The 20,581-nt window shown below is 40.3% G+C and overlaps 1 protein-coding gene across 1 annotated transcript in view; it reads left to right on the plus strand.

Moving 5' to 3' along the window:
* CD44 (CD44 molecule (IN blood group)) overlaps positions 1–20,581 on the plus strand; it is a 52,076-nt gene that overhangs the window by 17,305 nt on the left and 14,190 nt on the right. The window contains 13 exon segments of the mRNA XM_077179980.1: positions 1,018–1,183; positions 4,300–4,436; positions 5,836–5,907; positions 6,543–6,785; positions 7,664–7,759; positions 11,015–11,140; positions 11,779–11,901; positions 13,036–13,161; positions 13,799–13,921; positions 15,056–15,181; positions 15,821–15,943; positions 17,631–17,735; positions 19,360–19,551. Of these exon segments, the coding sequence (XP_077036095.1) occupies positions 1,018–1,183; positions 4,300–4,436; positions 5,836–5,907; positions 6,543–6,785; positions 7,664–7,759; positions 11,015–11,140; positions 11,779–11,901; positions 13,036–13,161; positions 13,799–13,921; positions 15,056–15,181; positions 15,821–15,943; positions 17,631–17,735; positions 19,360–19,551 (1,758 nt within the window).

Raw genomic sequence — 20,581 nt, forward strand, 5'->3', positions numbered from 1 at the left:
TGAGCTTCTTTGGACAAGCAAGCATCAATACTATTGGACTCCTACCTATGCTGTGAATAGGGGTTGTCCTCTCACGCATCACCCAGCCCGCATCTTATCTCCTGCATTTTATCTCCTTGAGTGTTTCCTGTGAGCTATGGAAAGTTCCTTGAGGTTTACACTGAGTAGATACCCTGTACACAGATTAACATCAATTTATGAATGGACAAAAGTAATTAAAGAAAGAGTGCATGACTTGAATATTGTAATTTGCTTTCACATTTATGCTGTAGAACAAAAGAAACTGTCAAGCAAAAATCACATTAGGAAAGTTGCTCATTATTTATAATGTGTCAATGCAAATGTGCATGAATTACATCTCGTGTCTTTTAGAAAAACAGTTTTTATATATCATCTTTTTTTTCAAATAGACAGTAAGGACACACCCTTTTAATATTGGAGAAGACTGGTCTATTTTTCCCTTTCTTGCACATGGAACTTCCATTAAAATTAAGATAAAAATGAGTCATGCTCCTCTTTGCACTGGAAATAATAGCTACTCCTATGAAGTGTGCTTTGCAGTTGTCATTCTGGTCTGGAGTTGCCACTGCTTTTTTTCTCTTGAGGGAAAGGTGGGGCAGAAGCAAAATTAATTCACATTGCTTTGAAGTGTCCTGTTGTTTCCCCATTTCTCTCTACGCACATGATTGTTCTTATTTGTATTGATATTATTGTTATTATTAACCCTTTCTTCCGCACATTAGTGTCAATGGCACGTTAATTGTCCTAGATAGCCTACAAAAACATGTTGTATTGCTGTTTTTGGGAAGGCTGAAGATTTGGCTCATGCCTCAGCCCAAAGAGGGAAAGTATGAAAAAGGTGATTGAAAGTGGCAGTGCTTTTTTGAATGGATTGGTAGCTGTTACTTGTTGTGGGTTTGCTTTGAAAGCAATATACTTGAAAAAACTATTTTCCAGGTTTCAGTGAAGCATTAGGTATACATTTTTAACATCTTTTTTCTTTTCTTTTGATAACAGAATTCAATGTAAGTTGCAGATATGGAGGAGTTTTTCATGTTGAAAAAAATGGTCGCTACAGTCTCACACGATCTGAAGCAGTTGAACTCTGCAGAGCTCTCAACAGTACCTTGGCAACACTAGAGCAGCTGAAGAAAGCTCATGAGCTTGGATTTGAAACTTGCAGGTAAAGAAACTTGGAAACATAGTATATCATGACACCACTAGTGTAGTAATTACATTTGACTTACTGTAGATGGTATGATTAGCTAAATAAGTTATATTCTATAATGAAAAAACTTCTTTGTGCATGTGTATGTTTGCTCTGAGCCCAGTAATTAGTAAGTCCTTGATGCATATATTTTTTTGCCATTTATTTTTTTAAAGAAATCACAACCTCACACAGATAAAATATAAAGGTAACAAAGGACTGACAGTATAATCAGCTAATTAGGAAGATGTTCATATCCTAGTGTGTCACTGAACAATTGGTAAGATAAGTATGTGGAAAGTAAGGACCTAATTTGAGGTCAAAGGCTGAGGATGGTGAATGCAGTGAATGGAACTCAGTCTTGTCAAGGAACAGTAAAAAGCAGCAGGTGGTACTGTGAGGGGTCAACTCTTGACATCCCAGTGAAAAAATGGCCACAGTACTAGTGCATTCTTGTAATCTGTGAATGGAGATGTTTCACATGACAGCTACAGTAATTATTAAAAATCCCAAAACCACATTGTCAAGTGACCTAATTACCTGCTGTAATTAATGATGTATAGGGCAACAAATGTGGATGATACAGACTCCCCAGTTTCTCAAAAAATAACTAGACCAAGAGACTAGAAATTACAGAAAACTTTTAATTCAAGAAAATTAGGTGAATAAAAATATGTGAGGCTGAACAATCGCAATCTTCTCAGTGTTTCCTCATAGCAGAGGTTCTTCATCAACTTCATGACCCTCCCCTGAACTCCAATAGGTCCATGTCCTTCTTGTGATAGGGACCCCAGAGCTGGACACAGCACTTCAGGTGGGGTCTCAGAGCAGAGAGGGGGAATCTGCCCCCTTGACCTGCTGCCCACGCTGCTTGGGACACAGCCCAGGATGAGTTTGGCTCTCTGGGCTGCAAGCAGGCACTGCTGCCTCGTGTCCAGCCTCTCATCCAGCAGTACCCCCAGGTTTTTCTGGGCAGGCTGCTCCCAGTGTGTTTTTACCCCAGCTGGTATTGGTGCACTGCTTCCACTGCCTGTGCATTTCCTTCCTGTGCCTTAGTCCCAAAACAGCTGTGCTGGTCTCTTGGCTTGGTTTCCTGATTTCTTACACTGGTATCAAGAGCTCTTGCACTCTGTGGAAGGAATCCTTGAAGACCATCTCTGTTCTTGTCCCTGAGGGCAGTTTCCCAGGATGGCCTATTGACTACCTCCTTGAAGTGCTGGAAGTTTACTTCACTAAAATTCAGGGGTTTGACTTCACTCCTCTCCTTGCCCATTTCTCTCAGGACTTCAAACACCACTGCATGATCACTGCAGCCCAGGAGATTCATGGTGGCACACCATTATGGAGTGTAAATAAATGTCAGCAAATTTTCAACTTTATTGCAGTCTAACTTAAACAGCAAACATGGAGAAATTGAATTTATCTTCTAACTGGCACAGAAAAATTCAATGGACATGTCTCCAAAATTTTAAGACTTTCACTCTGGTACTATGAGAAATAGTCCTGACATCAATGCTGCTTGCAACTATTTCCTGTTCTGGCATGTTCATTTCACAAGTATTGTGGTGGTGGAATACGTGAACAGAGAATTCTTAGAGGATTCTTCCATTAGAAGTGGAAATGTAATTTAAAATTGTACCATGTAAAGACTAAAAGAGTTCTTTCCTCTGAGGGGAAGTCCCTCATAATGCAGTAGGCATGATCTTTTCAGACATTAGCACATGAACATACACAGCATTCTGAATTGCCCAGCACTACACCATATTTAGAGATCAAATCCTAAATAATGCGTAGGGGTAGAAATTTCTATGCAAGCCATTAAGAGTATTCTAAACTATGAAAAGTATTTTCTAAAGCTAAAATATGAAGGCAATTGAAAGAAGAAGAAGGATTTTTTTTCCCCAGGGGGAATCTGTAATTTTTAATTAATGTTACAATTCCCTAATTCACAATTTACCAGAGGACAGATTTGGACATGCAAGCCATGTAGATAGGATTTCTTCCTCCCTTCCTTCTGGCCAACCCTCCCACTCTATTACTTTCATTTGTTGATCCTGTGCTAGAAATAATACTTGTCAGTAAGCTTTAGCTCTGATTAAATGTGAGTAGGAGAGGGAAAATATGCTGTATATAACCATCCAAATGTGCGTGAATAAGATGAATCAACAGAGCATAACACAAGTAGGTCAGTATTGGTTTGTAAAGTGTCAGCACTGTAAGCTTAGTTGGGAGTGTGAGTAAAGCAATTTATAATTCCACCTACAAGAGTTTCAGAATTGCAGGTATCTGCACATTAGACATGAAACTCAAATGATGTTCCTAGATAAAAAATTGCAAAGCTGTGGCATTTGCTCCTCCCTGATAAATCATTCCTCTCAAGAAGTAAAGCAAAACCCAAACCAAACTCCAGTTCTTGTTACCATTCTCACATCTCCAGTTAAATACATTGGAATCAATCAGGTGTTACAGGATTGCAAAAGAGTAACAATGTACCTTATATAATCACAGTCTTCACTGAATTACGTGAGCTCCATGCACAATAATCACACTGTTCAACTGAAAGATACAATAAGAATTTGTGGATGAATGATTCTTGTATTTGAGTATTTTACTAGGCCATCAGTTTTTGCAGATAATGATGTGTATTGCAATCATTCTTTAAACTTGCTCAAGTACCATAAATTGAGCCCTCAACATTTCTATGTGAAATGTTTTGGTGTGTTATGTCAAAGCAATGAAAATGTGAATCCCTAAAGAATGGGAATTTAGTGTCAGGTAATACAAACTCACACTGAACAAAAAGTGCACTCACCTCCCTCACTTTCACTCCCTTGCTCTGGAACTGATCAGCCTAGCTAGCCAAAAAGATGCATATTTAATTTAAATGTGTTTAGGTCTAGAAATTAAACACAAAATGATGTTGAGTGATGGGAGACTGATGTAGCTGCATGTGAGAAAGGAGCACTCAAATGAAAAAGGAACAAAAAAGCAGCAAAACAGTATGAATAAATGCATGAACCTTTAAAAAATAATGGCTTCTTTGTAGCTTCTTAATGTTTGAGGTGTGGTTTATTTACCTCTGTTGTTCACAGGTATGGTTTCGTGGTGGGATATATTGTTATCCCACGGATCAATCCCTATCATCTTTGTGCAGCAAATAACACTGGCATTTACAAACTTTCAGCAAATACAACTGCTCGGTATGATGCATACTGTTACAATGCAACAGGTAAGGAGATGATTTTACGATGCGTTTTAGAAACAGATTAACTAAAAATAACATATGTAATCTCTTACTTAAGGTACTGGGATGAGGGTTTATATAATAAACATAGCCTGGTTTTCAGCTGAGAAATACATTTTGTCAACCTCTAGAAGTGAATCTGTCATGTGAATCATCATAGCAATGACCATTTTGTTATCAGGGTGTTTGGAACCAAATCACTTTTCTGGCCTTGGGACAAACTTTGCAGCTTCAGAACAGTTCATTATCATGGCTTAGTGAAGTGAACCAGTGCAGCAGTGAATCTGAAAGACACAACTGCTGTCAGCCCTGGCACTCAGCTCTTCTGTTCATGCAGACGTGAGCTTTACAGCCAGGAGCAGTTTTTTGTGTTTTGGGAGTGGCTGCCACCTGCAGCAGCTCCAAGGCCTGCGATGGCCATCCCCGGCACATGGACACGGCTGCTGCTCTCCTGTTTGCAGATTCATTCAGTATTTGCTCAGGCAAATCTCTGTTTAGACATGAGGCAGCTGGACAGCAACATGTGTCAGCAGCAGACCGCTTTCCTCTAAGGTTTTGGACTTTTTAATAGTTGGAGATTTTATAGCAAATTATTAGGAAAGTGTATATAGTCTGTGACAGATGCTGAAAACACTGTTTGAAAATAAAGTCTAAAATAACTTCATGGATCTTGAATTTCAGTAGATTGTGACATTTGTAGTGGAAGCAGAGAGTTCTTACAGAAAGTGGTAGGAAAAGTTCATCGATGATTTGAATGCAGTGATTTTTTTTTTGTTTGTTCTTGGTAGTGATATAATTAAAGATCTCTGCATTGGTGTAGTATCATGTGAATTGTTATTGTCTGTCACTCACAGATGACTACAATGGTGATGTCCATCCCCTCCAGATCTTTATTCCCTAGTATTATTCCCTACCAGCAGTATGAGCAGATAGCTCATACACTAGCCCCAAGTGGGGCACTTCAGCCCACAGGAGCCAGCAGTGCTCACCAGAGCAGGGCACACGCTGCTGCTTCTGCTGAGCCCTCCCCAGAGGGACGGAGTCTTGCCAACTAAAAAAGATTAGAGTTGCCACTGCCACAATGACAGTGGGTCTGACTGCATTGAAACTGTGTCATAAGGCTGTTTTAACTGGCATTGATTGCAGACATCTTCTGGAATGGTTATGGAAATGGAGAATCTCATTGTTAGCTGATGGAACAATCTTGAAGTGCCCCACCTGGGAAGGTGGTACATCAGTGAATAACATTTGTTTGGAAATTTGCTTCCAGTCCTCCTCATCTGAAGCTGATGTTTTGTCATTATGTACAATTGATTTAGGCATACATGTGATTTTTTAATCTATTTTTTTCAAATTAATACTTTCTATTTTCCTTCTTTCACAGAAACAGAGGAAAAAACATGTGAGCCAGTTGTAAAAATAGATACTTCCTTACTCAGTAACCAGGATGAAACAGGTACTGTAGTGATTAGAAAGACATGCACTTGCTCAGTTTTTAGTAGCTAGTTCTCTTATTTTTACATAAACAATCAGTAATATTAAAAAAGCCAAGCCAAACATAAGAAAAAGAAGTTAAGAGATGTTCAGTAGAAGTTAAAGCAACTAGTCACTTGTCTTCCCCTAAAGCCTATTCAGTTTGGTTTATTTCAGGATACCAAACATTTTTTGTATAGGTATTTGACATTTTTGGGACCTCAGAGCTGCTAACATCCCTTTGAGATAAAGGAATTTGCTTAAGATTGCAACCTTCATATATCTGATTTGAGCTGTTTGTTAGAGAAGCTGCTGGAAGCTGAAAAAAGGCTCATAATAAATTATTTCTTCCAACTCTAAATTCTGATTGACTTTATAAATGCCAAGACATTATGTTAAAATCAAGCCGTTTGATAAAAATAAGTGATGCAATTCAGGCCCTACAAATGCAAAAACCATATAAATTAGCATAAATGCATTAGACATATTTTAGTGATATATTATCTAGGTTAGCTAGGAGGGCAAAAATGGGCGAACCGTTGTTAATCCATAGGCACTATTCTTTATTATGCCTGTGTACCTCCTTGACATGAATGCTGTTTAATTCCGTTTCCGCAGTTATTAGCAACGCGGACGGCTCCCACTTCAACCCGGACGGCACGCGTCACACCGGTGGAGAGTCCTCCACTTCAGGGGTGGATGATGAAAATGCAGGTAGTGGATCAACTCACGAGACAACTGCCATGGATGCCTCCATCAGCAGGTCCAGCCCCTCGTATTATGGAAGTCCTACTCCAGTCTCACAGCTCCCAGGTCATTCTTCTGGAGGAAGTGAAAAAGGATTTCCTGGAACAGACTTTGGTAAGGACAGTAGGCTGACACTAATTTTTGTAGGGCCCCGCCAAATATAAATGCCATGTTCTTTTCTACTTATTTTATTTAATCTTTTATGTTGCTTGTGTGACTGAAATTATCAGAGGTCTGAAAGACTCGTTCCCATTGAACGTTAGGGGTACAGATATAAGTCATCCTCTAAGAACAGTAAAACTTACTGTGTGACTACAGGCTTTTTATCAAATCACCAATAAATTACCAGTGAAGGATGCCAGTATTTTGCATTACTATCCTCAATACATACTGAAATTAATAAAAAAAAAAGCAAGAGCATTAAGATTATAAAATTACTTTTCACTGGTGGTGTACTCACGGCATGTTATGCTTGTTTTGACATGTAGCTAGCACCATTAAAGGTAAATCCTAAGACTGTCTTGCTAAGGAACTAGGATCAGAAACATTCCCCACATTCCCCAAGGTGTGTGCAATGTATTTCTGTTGGTTGCTGTTACAACTGTTACCATCTCTGCTTGCATGCATAGTCTAGATTTTTGGACTAAACCTCAGAATATATCTCAGCAGAGGGGAATATGAATAACTTCACTCACTGCTCTAGATTCCCTGTGCTCATGTCATACAGCTACAATGAGATCTTGTTGCACATAAACAGATCACTGCCAGAATGTTCATTGTCACTGTAATGCATTCTCCTCTTCAAACGATCTGTTTGGGTGATATCCTTACTGTGTCAGTGAGATAAGCTTGTGTGGGACCTGCATCTTTCTTCTCTCTTGGACCAGTACATGAAGGAACGGAGCTTGCAGGGTGGAATAGTTGAAGTACTTGTGAGTACTGTATTGCAACTGGGCTTATGAAATAGTAATGATTTATCCATCACCATACAGATGATGAATTTCCATCTGTATCACCTGACACCTCTTTTGGGACGACAGCTGGTGATTTCCATGACGAAGATGATGGGCAGTATCCTGCAAGTACCAGTAAGATTTATGTTTCATAATAACAACATTACACATAGATCACATTAAAATTGCTTTCTTCTTCCAGAAGGGCGTTCTGGTAAGTGATGAAGTATACAACACCTCAGAAATTGGAAAGACATTGAAATAGACTACTTTCTAGACTGGTTAAGTGGGAAATGAGCTTCACTCTCTGAGACAAGAGGAGCAAAATCATTTACAGTATGTTTGCTGCAATGCTTGTACCTGAGCTCGGAAAGACTGCTGTTTTGGGTTTCCCACAGCTGGTTTGTCACTTTATGAGGAATCACAAATTAGTACAACCTATTATTGCTTGAAGTCAATTTATTTCTGAGGTAGAAAAGGATTTTTTTGTAGATTCGTGATGTTATTCTAATATATTTGTAGTTGTGAATGTATGTACGTTCCATGTCAAAAACCATGGCCTTGCTGACCAAGGCAGTGCTTTATATGGTAGTTGCAACTACCAAGCCTTTTGTGCACTGCAAAATCTAATTTCACCCTTGCTGTTGGCAATATTCATAAGAATTGGGGTCTCTGGTTACTCCACAGTCTTTGAGGACCCAAAAGAACAGCAGCCATCTTCTCTTCTTTGTCCTTAAATAGCTTTACTGAGTTGGAAAAACTGCTTATGATGTTTTTATCAAATATGTAGTGCACAGCAGCTACAATAAATAAAAAGCTTTTGAAGTCTTCTTCCACATTTTAAAGTGGAAATAACGTACATATGTTCACACTAGTTCTTATGGTTAGAGTGATAAAGATCTTTGTCTCAGAAAATGTAGTGAACCTAAAGGGAGAACATTTTAATTATACAGAGGAAATCTACAGAGGCTTGTTGTAGTAAAGATCCAACTGATAGAAGGGAAAGTTCCTTCCCACTGGCTCTTTTTTTTCTCCATCGGGGGAATCCATGTTGCTTGATTGTCTGTTGGTTGCTGATAGTTGGTCAAATGGTCTAAGTGACTTGGAGAAATGGTGCCCTCATCACTGTATTTAGAGGAAGAATGATTGTATGGATTACAGTTAGCAAGAGCTTTGCTAAAAGACATAAATTATTAAACCCAAACATCTTTTCTCAGAAGATGTGAAGATTAGTAACGCCTTATAAGTATATAGATAGAAAAAGAAATATTAGGTTGATTTTACCCCCAACCTTGAAAAAAAGTAGAGAATTTTTGTTGCTTGTTTCCAGTGAAAGCTTTTGTTACAAAATGTTGTCTGTAAGGGGTGGAGGTTTCAGAAAATCCCACCTGTAATAGTGGGGAGTTTGGTTGGCTCTGGTGGTGATTTTTCCTTCCTATATGTTTGCTTTTGTGTGCACATGTGACTTAATCTTTCCTTGTGCTGGTGTTTCTGTACCCACTGAAAAAACCTGTGCATTGTTTCTGTACAGGAAAGCTTTCTGTTTTCGTTTTAATACTTGATTATCAAATGTATTGGTCCTAAATATGTATGTCCCTTCCTCTTGCTAGCAGCTCTCTCTCATGGGCAAGATTGTTTTACAGAGGGAAAACTGGAGATATTTAACATCTGAAAAGATCAAAGAAGCTATAGAGCAATGTGATAAAATGCATCAATAATGATAAATGTGTATCACAGAAGTGATAGCATTGGCAGGTTTGTTTACAGAGGTAGGAATGATAAACTGATTCTCTAGAGGAAAAAAAAAATCTTATGAAAGTAATGCTCCTGGGCTTTTCTGATAGCTTTGGCTGTTACCCAGCAACATCACTTTAACACAGAGTGTTTAACTAATTTAGTTTAATTTTACTGCATTATAAATGAATCAGTAACCTAGCAGTCCTTTTAGAAAGACATAAAGTATAAGCTGTGCATCTCTCTGAGAAGTTATCAAATATTCAGTAGCACAGGAAAAAATGACATGGAGAGCAGTCCTAAAAAGAAGGAATAAAGCCATGTCCCAATATCTGTTACTTAGTTTGCGTAGCAGTGCAGGCTCAGTGGAATATCCTGGTCACAATTTAATTTCCCAGAGAAAAATCCCACAGACAGGGAAGTAGAAAATTAAGAAATAAGTAAAGAAAAGTATTTGTCGTATATCTTCAGATAGATGGCTGAAAATCTATGTATCTAATTCTGTAGTATGCTACAGTGAGAAACAAAATTGGTGGCTCTCCACTGTACTACAATTCATTCATAAAGTTAAAGTTTTTTAAAAAGATATATAGCTTAATCTAAAGAATTCTGTGCTATGATTTGAAATGAGCAATTTGCAAAGCTTCTTGTTCTTCAGATGATACACATTCATTCTTTCTTGGGATTTGGACATCACAGGTGGTGTGCTCCATCAAGTTAATGGGCCAGATTAATACAACATCAGCACTTTACCATTGACTTTCTCTCCTTGCCCAGACACGTTTTACTCTTTGTTATTAACAAATTATGATTCACCTCTAGGTGTGCCATGAATCAGATGTAGAACTCTTACTGATTAATGAGCTACCTACAGGAACAGTAACACTGACTGATTTTTTTTCATCCATATATGATATACACATTTATATCTATTTGCATACAAATACCCATATGGATGCACAGTGGAAGAAAAGGCTGTAGATTCCTGTAATTATTCAAAGCAGGAACATTTTTTCATTCAGAAATATCTATCACAAACCTGTAGAACTTAATATTTGATATGCTGTGTTCTGAGGAAATGTTGTGGATTGCTAATTTGATAGGAGTAAAGCTGCGCCTCTCACCCTGTGATATACTAATGCCTGCCTGGAAAGTGGTTCTGGTGTAAAATTAGCTGCCAGCATCAGGACAAGGGAAATGCATGAGCCTTTTGAATATCCTCAGTTCTGAGCTCAGGTTCTTGGAAACATTGGCTTTGTAGATACTTACATCTTTTGATTTTTTGTCATCTTGGTGGATGTTCCTCATTCTGGGCTCTATTTCAAAGACTATCTGCTCTCTCCTGCTGTCAGAGCCTGTGGAGAACTCCTTAACCTTATGGAACGTGGAGTGGTGAAAAGCCCCACGGTGCTTTTTGGTGGCTGCTCTCAAGGGAGCATGTTCTTTCCTGGGAGTGCCCAAAGTGCTTGCATCTGGCTAGGCATTGGAGGAATGTAATGACACCATGGGTTCATACATTCTCCCTGCTCTCACATGCGTCTGTGGGCATGAGCGTGCTCAAGGTGCTGCTGCTGGTGGACTGGACTTTGCTGGAGGAGAAGTTGCTTCTCAAGAAATAACCACAAGATCGTGGTAAATTGAGCCATGTCCTAACAGCTCCAGGGCCTCATCATGACAGCCTGGAGAAAACTACCACCCAAGCTTGGTGGAATCCGTTCCCAGACAACTGGTGGTGGTCGAATCCTGGAGAGAAGACGCAAGAGCCCACGCCAGCAACCAGGGGTAAAGAATGCCATGTTCAGAGGCTGCTTGGATTAGGGGGTGAATGACCAGAGAGCAGAGCAGCAAGGTGCACAAACTCTAAGTGGAAGGAGGGATGAATGGGTAACATTTCTCAGTGCTGTTCCTTGCACTGTGATGGGCTCCCTGTCACAGACTGCAGATGTGGTAGCAATGGAGCAGTTGTGCACACTGTCCGTGTGCCATGGAGGCATTCTGCCTGTCTGAAAGGGATGAGTACGGGAGCATGCCATTATGTAAAGCATGTTCCTGGGTCTGTCTTTCTTCCCGTTTGGAAGCAATTTAGGAGCAGACTGTTCCAATGGGAAGGACTTGTAGGGGAGAGGAAGGAAAGGTTTTCAAGGCAGTATTCTGCTCTACCTGCTATGTACTGTGAACATGGAAAGGTTTCCAAAATATATGTAAGAGCTTGAGAGGAGCAGCTTCAGCTGGGCCATGGCAGAGGGGAGAACCCCTTGTGAGTGAAAGGCCAGGAGCAGCTATGGCCCCTGGGAAGCACAGGGCTGTAAATTCTCCTCTGTGATTGTAAGGCTGCGAGTAGGGGAGGCAGGAAAGCTGAAGTGCCACCAGCAGAAGGCCTTGTGGGTTAGGGCTTCATGGCAGATTTAACATCATCACAGCAGGTGTGACCTCCAGTGGCAGTGATTCAGATGATGAAGACTCTTCTGAGGAGATTGTGTATCCCACCATGTTTCCAGGCTGGGGCAGGAGTGTGGCCAAGGACGAGACTTCTCCGAGTACGAGTAAGGAACTTCTGTTGGCTTTGGTTGGTTTGTTCTTTGTCCTGTTCTACCTGATGCTCCCCCATCTTAGCTGCACATACATTGTTTGAAAATTGGATGATCGCATCAGCTCTTTTTCAAATCCATCAGCCATGTCACAAAAAAGCCAAATTGGGAATGTTTGGGCTCCATATAGCTAAAAGCACTTTCTTCTATTGATTCTTGAAGTGTTATCTTCCTTCTCATTTGACTTGTGGATTTTCCTTGTGACTTCTTGGGAGTCAAGGACTGATTTCATTTGGAGGGAATTTCCAGCCTCCTAGAAGTGGCACAATTATTTCTCTTAGTCTGCCAACAATTAGTTGGCTTGCGTAGCATGGTGGATGTAAAAAACTGTAGATTCCTTTAGTTTTTCTAAGCAGAAATCTCTTTCCGTCCATTAATGCCAGGCATAAATCTAGGTATCCTGCTATTTGATATGCTATGTTGTGAGAATAGGCTGCGCATTGGTAACAGGATACAAGTAAAGCTGCTCCTATCTCTCCATGCTGTACTGGCGCCTACTCTGAAAGGTGTTTCTGGTGTGCATTTAGCTGCCAGCAGCAGGTCAAGGGTAGTGCATGTGTCTTTTGAGAGGAATGGCCTCAGTTCTCGGGTCCTTGGCAGGATTGGCTTCATGGGCTTGTCAGTAGAAGACCAGTTTGCTTCTCTGGGTGTGCTTATCTCTGGGTATCCCTTTTGCCTATCATGGATACTTCTTTCATCTTTTGTATGTGACTTTTTGTCATCTTGGTGGATGTTCCTCATTCTGGGCTCAATTTCAAGGACTATCTGCTCTCTCCTGCTGTCAGAGCCTGTGAAGAACTCCTTAACCTTATGGAACGTGGAGTGGTGAAAAGCCCCACGGTGCTTTTTGGTGGCTGCTCTCAAGGGAGCATGTTCTTTCCTGGGAGTGCCCAAAGTGCTTGCATCTGGCTAGGCATTGGAGGAATGTAATGACACCATGGGTTCATACATTCTCCCTGCTCTCACATGCGTCTGTGGGCATGAGAGTGCTCAAGGTGCTGCTGCTGGTGGACTGGACTTTGCTGGAGGAGAAGTTGCTTCTCAAGAAATAACCACAAGATCGTGGTAAATTGAGCCATGTCCTAACAGCTCCAGGGCCTCATCATGACAGCCTGGAGAAAACTACCACCCAGGCTTGGTGGAATCCGTTCCCAGACAACTGGTGGTGGTCAAATCCTGGAGAGAAGACGCAAGAGCCCACGCCAGCAACCAGGGGTAAAGAATGCCATGCTCAGAGGCTGCTTGGATTAGGGGGTGAATGACCAGAGAGCAGAGCAGCAATGTGCACAAACTCTAAGTGGAAGGAGGGATGAATGGGTGACATTTCTCAGTGCTGTTCCTTGCACTGTGACGGGCTCCCTGTCACAGACTGCAGATGTGGTAGCAAGGAGCAGTTGTGCACCCTGTCCGTGTGCCATGGAGGCATTCTGCCTGTATGAAAGGGATGAGTATGGGAGCATGCCATTATGTAAAGCATGTACCTGGGTCTGTCGTTGTTCCTGTTTGGAAGCAGTTTAGGAGCAGAGTGTTCCAATGAGAAGGACTTGTAGGGGAGAGGAAGGAAAGGTTTTCAAGGCAGTATTCTGCTCTACCTGCTATGTACTGTGAACATGGAAAGGTTTCCAAAATGTATGTAAGAGCTTGAGAGGAGCAGCTTCAGCTGGGCCATGGCAGAGGGGAGAACCCCTTGTGAGTGAAAAGCCAGGAGCAGCTATGGCCCCTGGGAAGCACGGGGCTGTAAATTCTCCTCTGTGACTGCAAGGCTGTGAGTAGGGGAGGCAGGAAAGCTGAAGTGCCACCAGCAGAAGGCCTTGTGGGTTAGGGCTTCATGGCAGATTTAACATCATCACAGCAGGTGTGACCTCCAGTGGCAGTGATTCAGATGATGAAGACTCTTCTGAGGAGATTGTGTATCCCACCATGTTTCCAGGCTGGGGCAGGAGTGTGGCCAAGGACGAGACTTCTCCGAGTACGAGTAAGGAACTTCTGTTGGCTTTGGTTGGTTTGTTCTTTGTCCTGTTCTACCTGATGCTCCCCCATCTTAGCTGCACATACATTGTTTGAAAATTGGATGATCGCATCAGCTCTTTTTCAAATCCATCAGCCATGTCACAAAAAAGCCAAATTGGGAATGTTTGGGCTCCATATAGCTAAAAGCACTTTCTTCTATTGATTCTTGAAGTGTTATCTTCCTTCTCATTTGACTTGTGGATTTTCCTTGTGACTCCATGGGAGTCAAGGACTGATTTCATTTGGAGGGAATTTCCAGCCTCCTAGAAGTGGCACAATTATTTCTCTTAGTCTGCCAACAATTAGTTGGCTTGCGTAGCATGGTGGATATAAAAAACTGTAGATTCCTGTAGTTTTTCTAAGCAGAAATCTCTTTCCATCCATTAATGCCAGGCATAAATCTAGGTATCCTGCTATTTGATATACTATGTTGTGAGAATAGGCTGTGCATTGGTAACAGGATACAAGTAAAGCTGCTCCTATCTCTCTATGCTGTACTGGCGCCTACTCTGAAAGGTGTTTCTGGTGTGCATTTAGCTGCCAGCAGCAGGTCAAGGGTAGTGCATGTGTCTTTTGAGAGGAATGGCCTCAGTTCTCGGGTCCTTGGCAGGATTGGCTTCATGGGCTTGTCAGTAGAAGACCAGTTTGCTTCTCTGGGTGTGCTTATCTCTGGGTATCCCTTTTGCCTATCATGGATACTTCTTTCATCTTTTGTATGTGACTTTTTGTCATCTTGGTGGATGTTCCTCATTCTGGGCTCAATTTCAAGGACTATCTGCTCTCTCCTGCTGTCAGAGCCTGTGAAGAACTCCTTAACCTTATGGAACGTGGAGTGGTGAAAAGCCCCACGGTGCTTTTTGGTGGCTGCTCTCAAGGGAGCATGTTCTTTCCTGGGAGTGCCCAAAGTGCTTGCATCTGGCTAGGCATTGGAGGAATGTAATGACACCATGGGTTCATACATTCTCCCTGCTCTCACATGCGTCTGTGGGCATGAGCGTGCTCAAGGTGCTGCTGCTGGTGGACTGGACTTTGCTGGAGGAAAAGTTGCTTCTCAAGAAATAACCACAAGATCCTGGTAAATTGAGCCATGTCCTAACAGCTCCAGGGCCTCATCATGACAGCCTGGAGAAAACTACCACCCAAGCTTGGTGGAATCCGTTCCCAGACAACTGGTGGTGGTCGAATCCTGGAGAGAAGACGCAAGAGCCCACGCCAGCAACCAGGGGTAAAGAATGCCATGCTCAGAGGCTGCTTGGATTAGGGGGTGAATGACCAGAGAGCAGAGCAGCAAGGTGCACAAACTCTAAGTGGAAGGAGGGATGAATGGGTGACATTTCTCAGTGCTGTTCCTTGCACTGTGACGGGCTCCCTGTCACAGACTGCAGATGTGGTAGCAATGGAGCAGTTGTGCACACTGTCCGTGTGCCATGGAGGCATTCTGCCTGTATGAAAGGGATGAGTATGGGAGCATGCCATTATGTAAAGCATGTTCCTGGGTCTGTCTTTCTTCCTGTTTGGAAGCAGTTCAGGAGCAGACTGTTCCAATGAGAAGGACTTGTAGGGGAGAGGAAGGAAAGGTTTTCAAGGCAGTATTCTGCTCTACCTGCTATGTACTGTGAAGATGGAAAGGTTTCCAAAATGTATGTAAGAGCTCGAGAGGAGCAGCTTCAGCTGGGCCATGGCAGAGGGGAGAACCCCTTGTGAGTGAAAAGGCCAGGAGCAGCTATGGCCCCTGGGAAGCACGGGGCTGTAAATTCTCCTCTGTGACTGCAAGGCTGTGAGTAGGGGAGGCAGGAAAGCTGAAGTGCCACCAGCAGAAGGCCTTGTGGGTTAGGGCTTCATGGCAGGTTTAACATCATCACAGCAGGTGTGACCTCCAGTGGCAGTGATTCAGATGATGAAGACTCTTCTGAGGAGATTGTGTATCCCACCATGTTTCCAGGCTGGGGCAGGAGTGTGGCCAAGGACGAGACTTCTCCAAGTACGAGTAAGGAACTTCCGTTGGCTTTGGATTGTTTCTATCTTGATTTTCCTGTCCTACCTGATTTTCCTCCTCCTTTGTCATGCATATATTTTGTGAAAATTGGATAATCTTCTTATCAACTGTTCCCTTCAGAAATATCTCGTATGTGACTTGAATATAATCTCTGATCCCTAGGATAAAATAGTATTTCTTCTTTCACTTCTTAAAATTAGTATCTCAATTTCATGTTTATTCAAATTTTGTTTTTACTCATGATTATTCATGACAAAAAATTTTATCTTTCATTCTATTAGTTTATTTAAATGTTAATATAATTACATCTCTTGGTATATATAACCTACATCTATTTAATAGCAGACTTCCTCTCTATTGAGGATGCTCAGGCACAATTTGAAAAGGCCAATTCCAAGTCCCTTTTTCATTGAGAACTGTCAACAATACAGTCTTGTGTTTGCTACCTTTTACACACATTGAGTCTTCTAACATCATCTCATTTGTTTTGTGACCTCAGATGTCTACGCACCATCCAGTGTTACAACTGAGATATTTTAATACATAGCTTTTTTTTCCTCGTATGAATAGTCCCACAGTTACCATCTGAGAACTCTTCTTTAATTCATAAGCCATCCATAGCTGAAATAGTTTTTGTCTGAAAACCAGAAAAACACCGTATATGAAGGTGAAAGCTAAATGCTATGTGTCACTGAAGTGCACAAACTGCTACTTGGCATTTTGATGAGGGAATGGCCCCATCCCTGAGGGCTTTTAGCATAGATGTTGCTGTTAAATACTATACTCTAATGCTCATACTTGTACAAAGATATTAATCTGTTCTATTTCTGTAGTTTTACTTAATTTAAGTACATCTTTGTGTGTCTGTTGTCTGTGCTCTTATTTAATCAGCAGTCACTGTTCATAAGCCTTTTATTTTTTTGAAGATAGTGCAGTATTTGGGTTTTTTCAGCAGTGGTTTCCATTTTTAGTAGAAAATGCAAAATCAGGAATTCATCTTGCTTTGGGACTTCTTATGTTTCTTCCTATGCTTTGGATAGTTTTGGTGTTTATTTATCTTCTAGACTCTGCATTGGCAACTTGTCCCACAGGTGTACTGCATTCCATACCTGTGACAGCTTAGTGGTGTCTGCATGATCCATGGGTGAAAGTCTATGGTCTCAGACTCTTGTAGAAGTTCTGGTTTATATATTTTTAATTGTATTATAACTTTCTTGACTAATATTGGCTTCCTGGTGCTTGTCAAGGTGCTCTCATTTTTTTGCTGACCTTCAAATTTTTGCTCAGTCGTGGGTATTCCTAACATGGTACTTCTTGAGTACTTCTTGAGTACTTAGCAAGCATGTTTTATGTGTATTGAGATACCTGCCATAATCCTTACATCCAGCATTATTCTTAAAACATGAGTTTAAATTTCTACAACTGCTCTAATGGTTTTGCAGTGCTTCTACTGTACATTTTTCTTCTGCTGCTTGTTTTTCCCATTTTTCTCGGGAAGCTTTGCATCTCTCAAATGCAAAGAAAAGAGCAACTGGTTTGTTGTGAAGGGATTTGATAAGAAGAGTAAAGACACTACAGCTAGGCTATGCAAGAAGTTCCATTTTCCATCACCTTTATGGCACACATGGACAGCAGATTTAGAGCAGAGTCAGTATTGAATCCTCCATTCTCCCAACAGCTGTGGACTCACAACACGAAACATTTCTGGAAATCACCACACAAGGCCATTGGAACCCCACCTTTACAGATGAAGAGGAGCAGGATTCTAGCTCTGCTAGCAGGGGTAAAGCAATCAAGCATTTCAGATAATACTCAGATTTCTGATATAATTCAGGCAATTATGACACTCAGGGTGCAGCTGTTTGTAATTCCCACACCATTAGCCTCAGTTCATCAGTTCAGAGTAATACCTTTACATTATTTGTACTAGAGACCTCACAGGTGACATCTGTAACATTCATCTGTCAATTCAAGTCTATCTTATGTATACAAAGTTCATTTCTTGCCACTTCTCCTCACATCTCTGGTATTTTAAAATTTGCACTGCCAGCAGTGTGCAATAAAACAGAGCAGTCTGTAACTTTTGGTGAGAAAAAAATTCCTTTTTCTACTTCAAAATTTCTATTGTGAAATCTGTAGACAAAAGACAAAAAAGGGAGCTAGCGTTTCCAATACATAAATTGTCCTACAAAGGATAATACACTACCTCCAGATGAACTGGAGGTGAAAATTTTGTTACCAGTGTAAGTGCCAGTAGCCAACCAAGATACCGAAATGTTCTGGTCAGTAGGCAAGAGCTACAGAGTGCATCCTCAAGCTATTTTTCTATGTCCATCTGGTTCTGAGATTGTTTTGAACAGCAGAAGTTTATGCAATTGGCATTAGAACAGATTCTGTAATCACACAGAAATGCTTTTTGTCTTTTAGTGGTGAAATATTGTTAGATCACTTGTATTCATACATTGATTAATATTACCTCTTTTTTGTAAGATAATGTATATGTGTTCAGTTTAATTTAAAAATTATGAACTACATTTGCATGAGCGCTGTCTTTACAAATATTTCATTGCCTGAATGTGAAGATAAATATTCCTTCAGTTTTTCTCTTCTTGGGAAATAGCACAGTTTCTCTCTCTGATAATTTATGACATATATGACACATCCAGCTCATTCTTTGCATGCTCTGATTAAGGACCTTAGCTTTACTTTTATATACCATTCATGGAAATGTTTGATACTTAAGGCAAACATATTCCAGCTGAGTTCTTATGCTTGTGTTAGGTTTATTGATGTATCTTTTCCAAATCTTTGTTAGAACATCTCTTATGGTGGTGGTACTTCAGCTGACTGCATCTTCTGCTGTGTAAACAAGTTAAAGAGTAAGCAATGAATTAATTTTATTGGTGAGAGCTTTAATTATTATTGAGTTCAAAATAAGTATGCTTATCTACTTAAATAAACCTACTTATTTAATTCATCCAATCTCAGAAGAAATTACAATTTCCTTAGGGCCAGCTTTGTAATTATGCAATTGAGATAACTCAAAAGTTCATCAGTGTTTTACTTTAAAAACACAGAATACAAACAAACTCAACAGTTAAGTTTGTAATGATAAATATGAAATATTTAAACTGTTCTTTCTATGAACTCTTCTGGTTCTCGCATATCTCTTATCTTCCACTGGTCATTGGGATCTTTTCTAGTGTATTTAAATCTTCTGGTGCTCCTGGTGAGGCTCTTGTGTGATCAGGTTTCCAAAGGACTTCTGTTTTCTTTCATCTTTCATTTCACATGAAATGCAACAACAAGAAAAAGCCAAAACGCAAAAGCCAAACACCCTTGTTATGTAGACTATGATGATAAGCATAATATGATGATGTTGAGTATTTTGATCATTATTGATTCAATCACAATCTTACCAGCACTAGTTACAAGTGAAAATGAAAAACAGCAAGGACCAACCCAACATACGCTATTACACAGCCTTCATTCTGGAGGAATCAGTCAAGAACAAAATCCTGCAAATACCACTGGCAGTATTGAACAACGTGAATTTACTACTGCAGGTGAAAATTATTTTGGAAAGGAAACTTCTACAGGTAATATTGCAGGTCACATTTTAGTAAATTTTCAGGATTTTATAAAGATTTAGTTTTAGGATGTTTTACTCACATTTTTGCATTCTGAGGCCATAACACGGGTTCTGTGAATAAACCTCAGCAATTTTGATGTTAAATTATTAATTTTTTAATTAGTATGTTCTTCAGATTTTTCCTGGATGTTTCTCTTCTATTTGTCTTGTATGTCAAGACATCTAGTAGGTTAATTCTGTAACTGTCTCCTACGTTTTGTGTTGTGTGTCATGCAGTCACAAGCTTTCAACAAGCTGTCTGCCAGGGTTTTGTCTGCAGGAAACAGAGAAGGCTTAAGTGGAAAAATAATAATGTGTGCTGCATTTTTCACTCCTTTGGCAACTGTGTTCACTCTCCTGTTGCAAGTCATTCTTGGCCCTGGGATTTTTTTTCCCAGTTTTTGTTAATGACAGTTATATCTAAAAAAAATTATCTAAAATGTTTACTCATCCCACTTTTGAGCTATAGCAATATGAAGGGAAGAAAACAAAGCAATGTAGAATAAGAGAGAGGCTTCTCTCTTTCATTGGTTGAATCAATTGAAACATAAAAGATAAAATCACGCTGTAAAGGTGGTAACTTAAAATTGATATATTTTAATTTCTGTTCCTGTGAGTGTACCAAACTTACAAGTTAATGACAGATGTGCTATACTAAGCACTCTCAACAGTGAAAGCACCACAGTCATCATCTGCCCTTGTGGATTATCAAATGCAGGTCTCTGATAATCTAAACTACTACACCAATACATAATGGCCTAATTGCAATTAAAATTGTAACACACTGTGGCAAATTTCCTGCTTTTTTGCCCCCCTTATTGGGTTGAAGGGGTTAAGAGGGTTTATGCTTTTTTACACAATTTGGGTACTCTTTTGCTTTGATTGTGTAATAAAATCTACAGGTTGGTTGACATGGATTGTGTTTTTCTAAATAACTACAAGTTTAGATATTCTCCAGCTGTATGCTGTCTTATTCATTGTGTGCACCATTCACAAAT

Source organism: Agelaius phoeniceus, chromosome 6, assembly GCF_051311805.1.
Source record: "Agelaius phoeniceus isolate bAgePho1 chromosome 6, bAgePho1.hap1, whole genome shotgun sequence".
Classification (NCBI taxonomy): Eukaryota; Metazoa; Chordata; class Aves; order Passeriformes; family Icteridae; genus Agelaius; species Agelaius phoeniceus.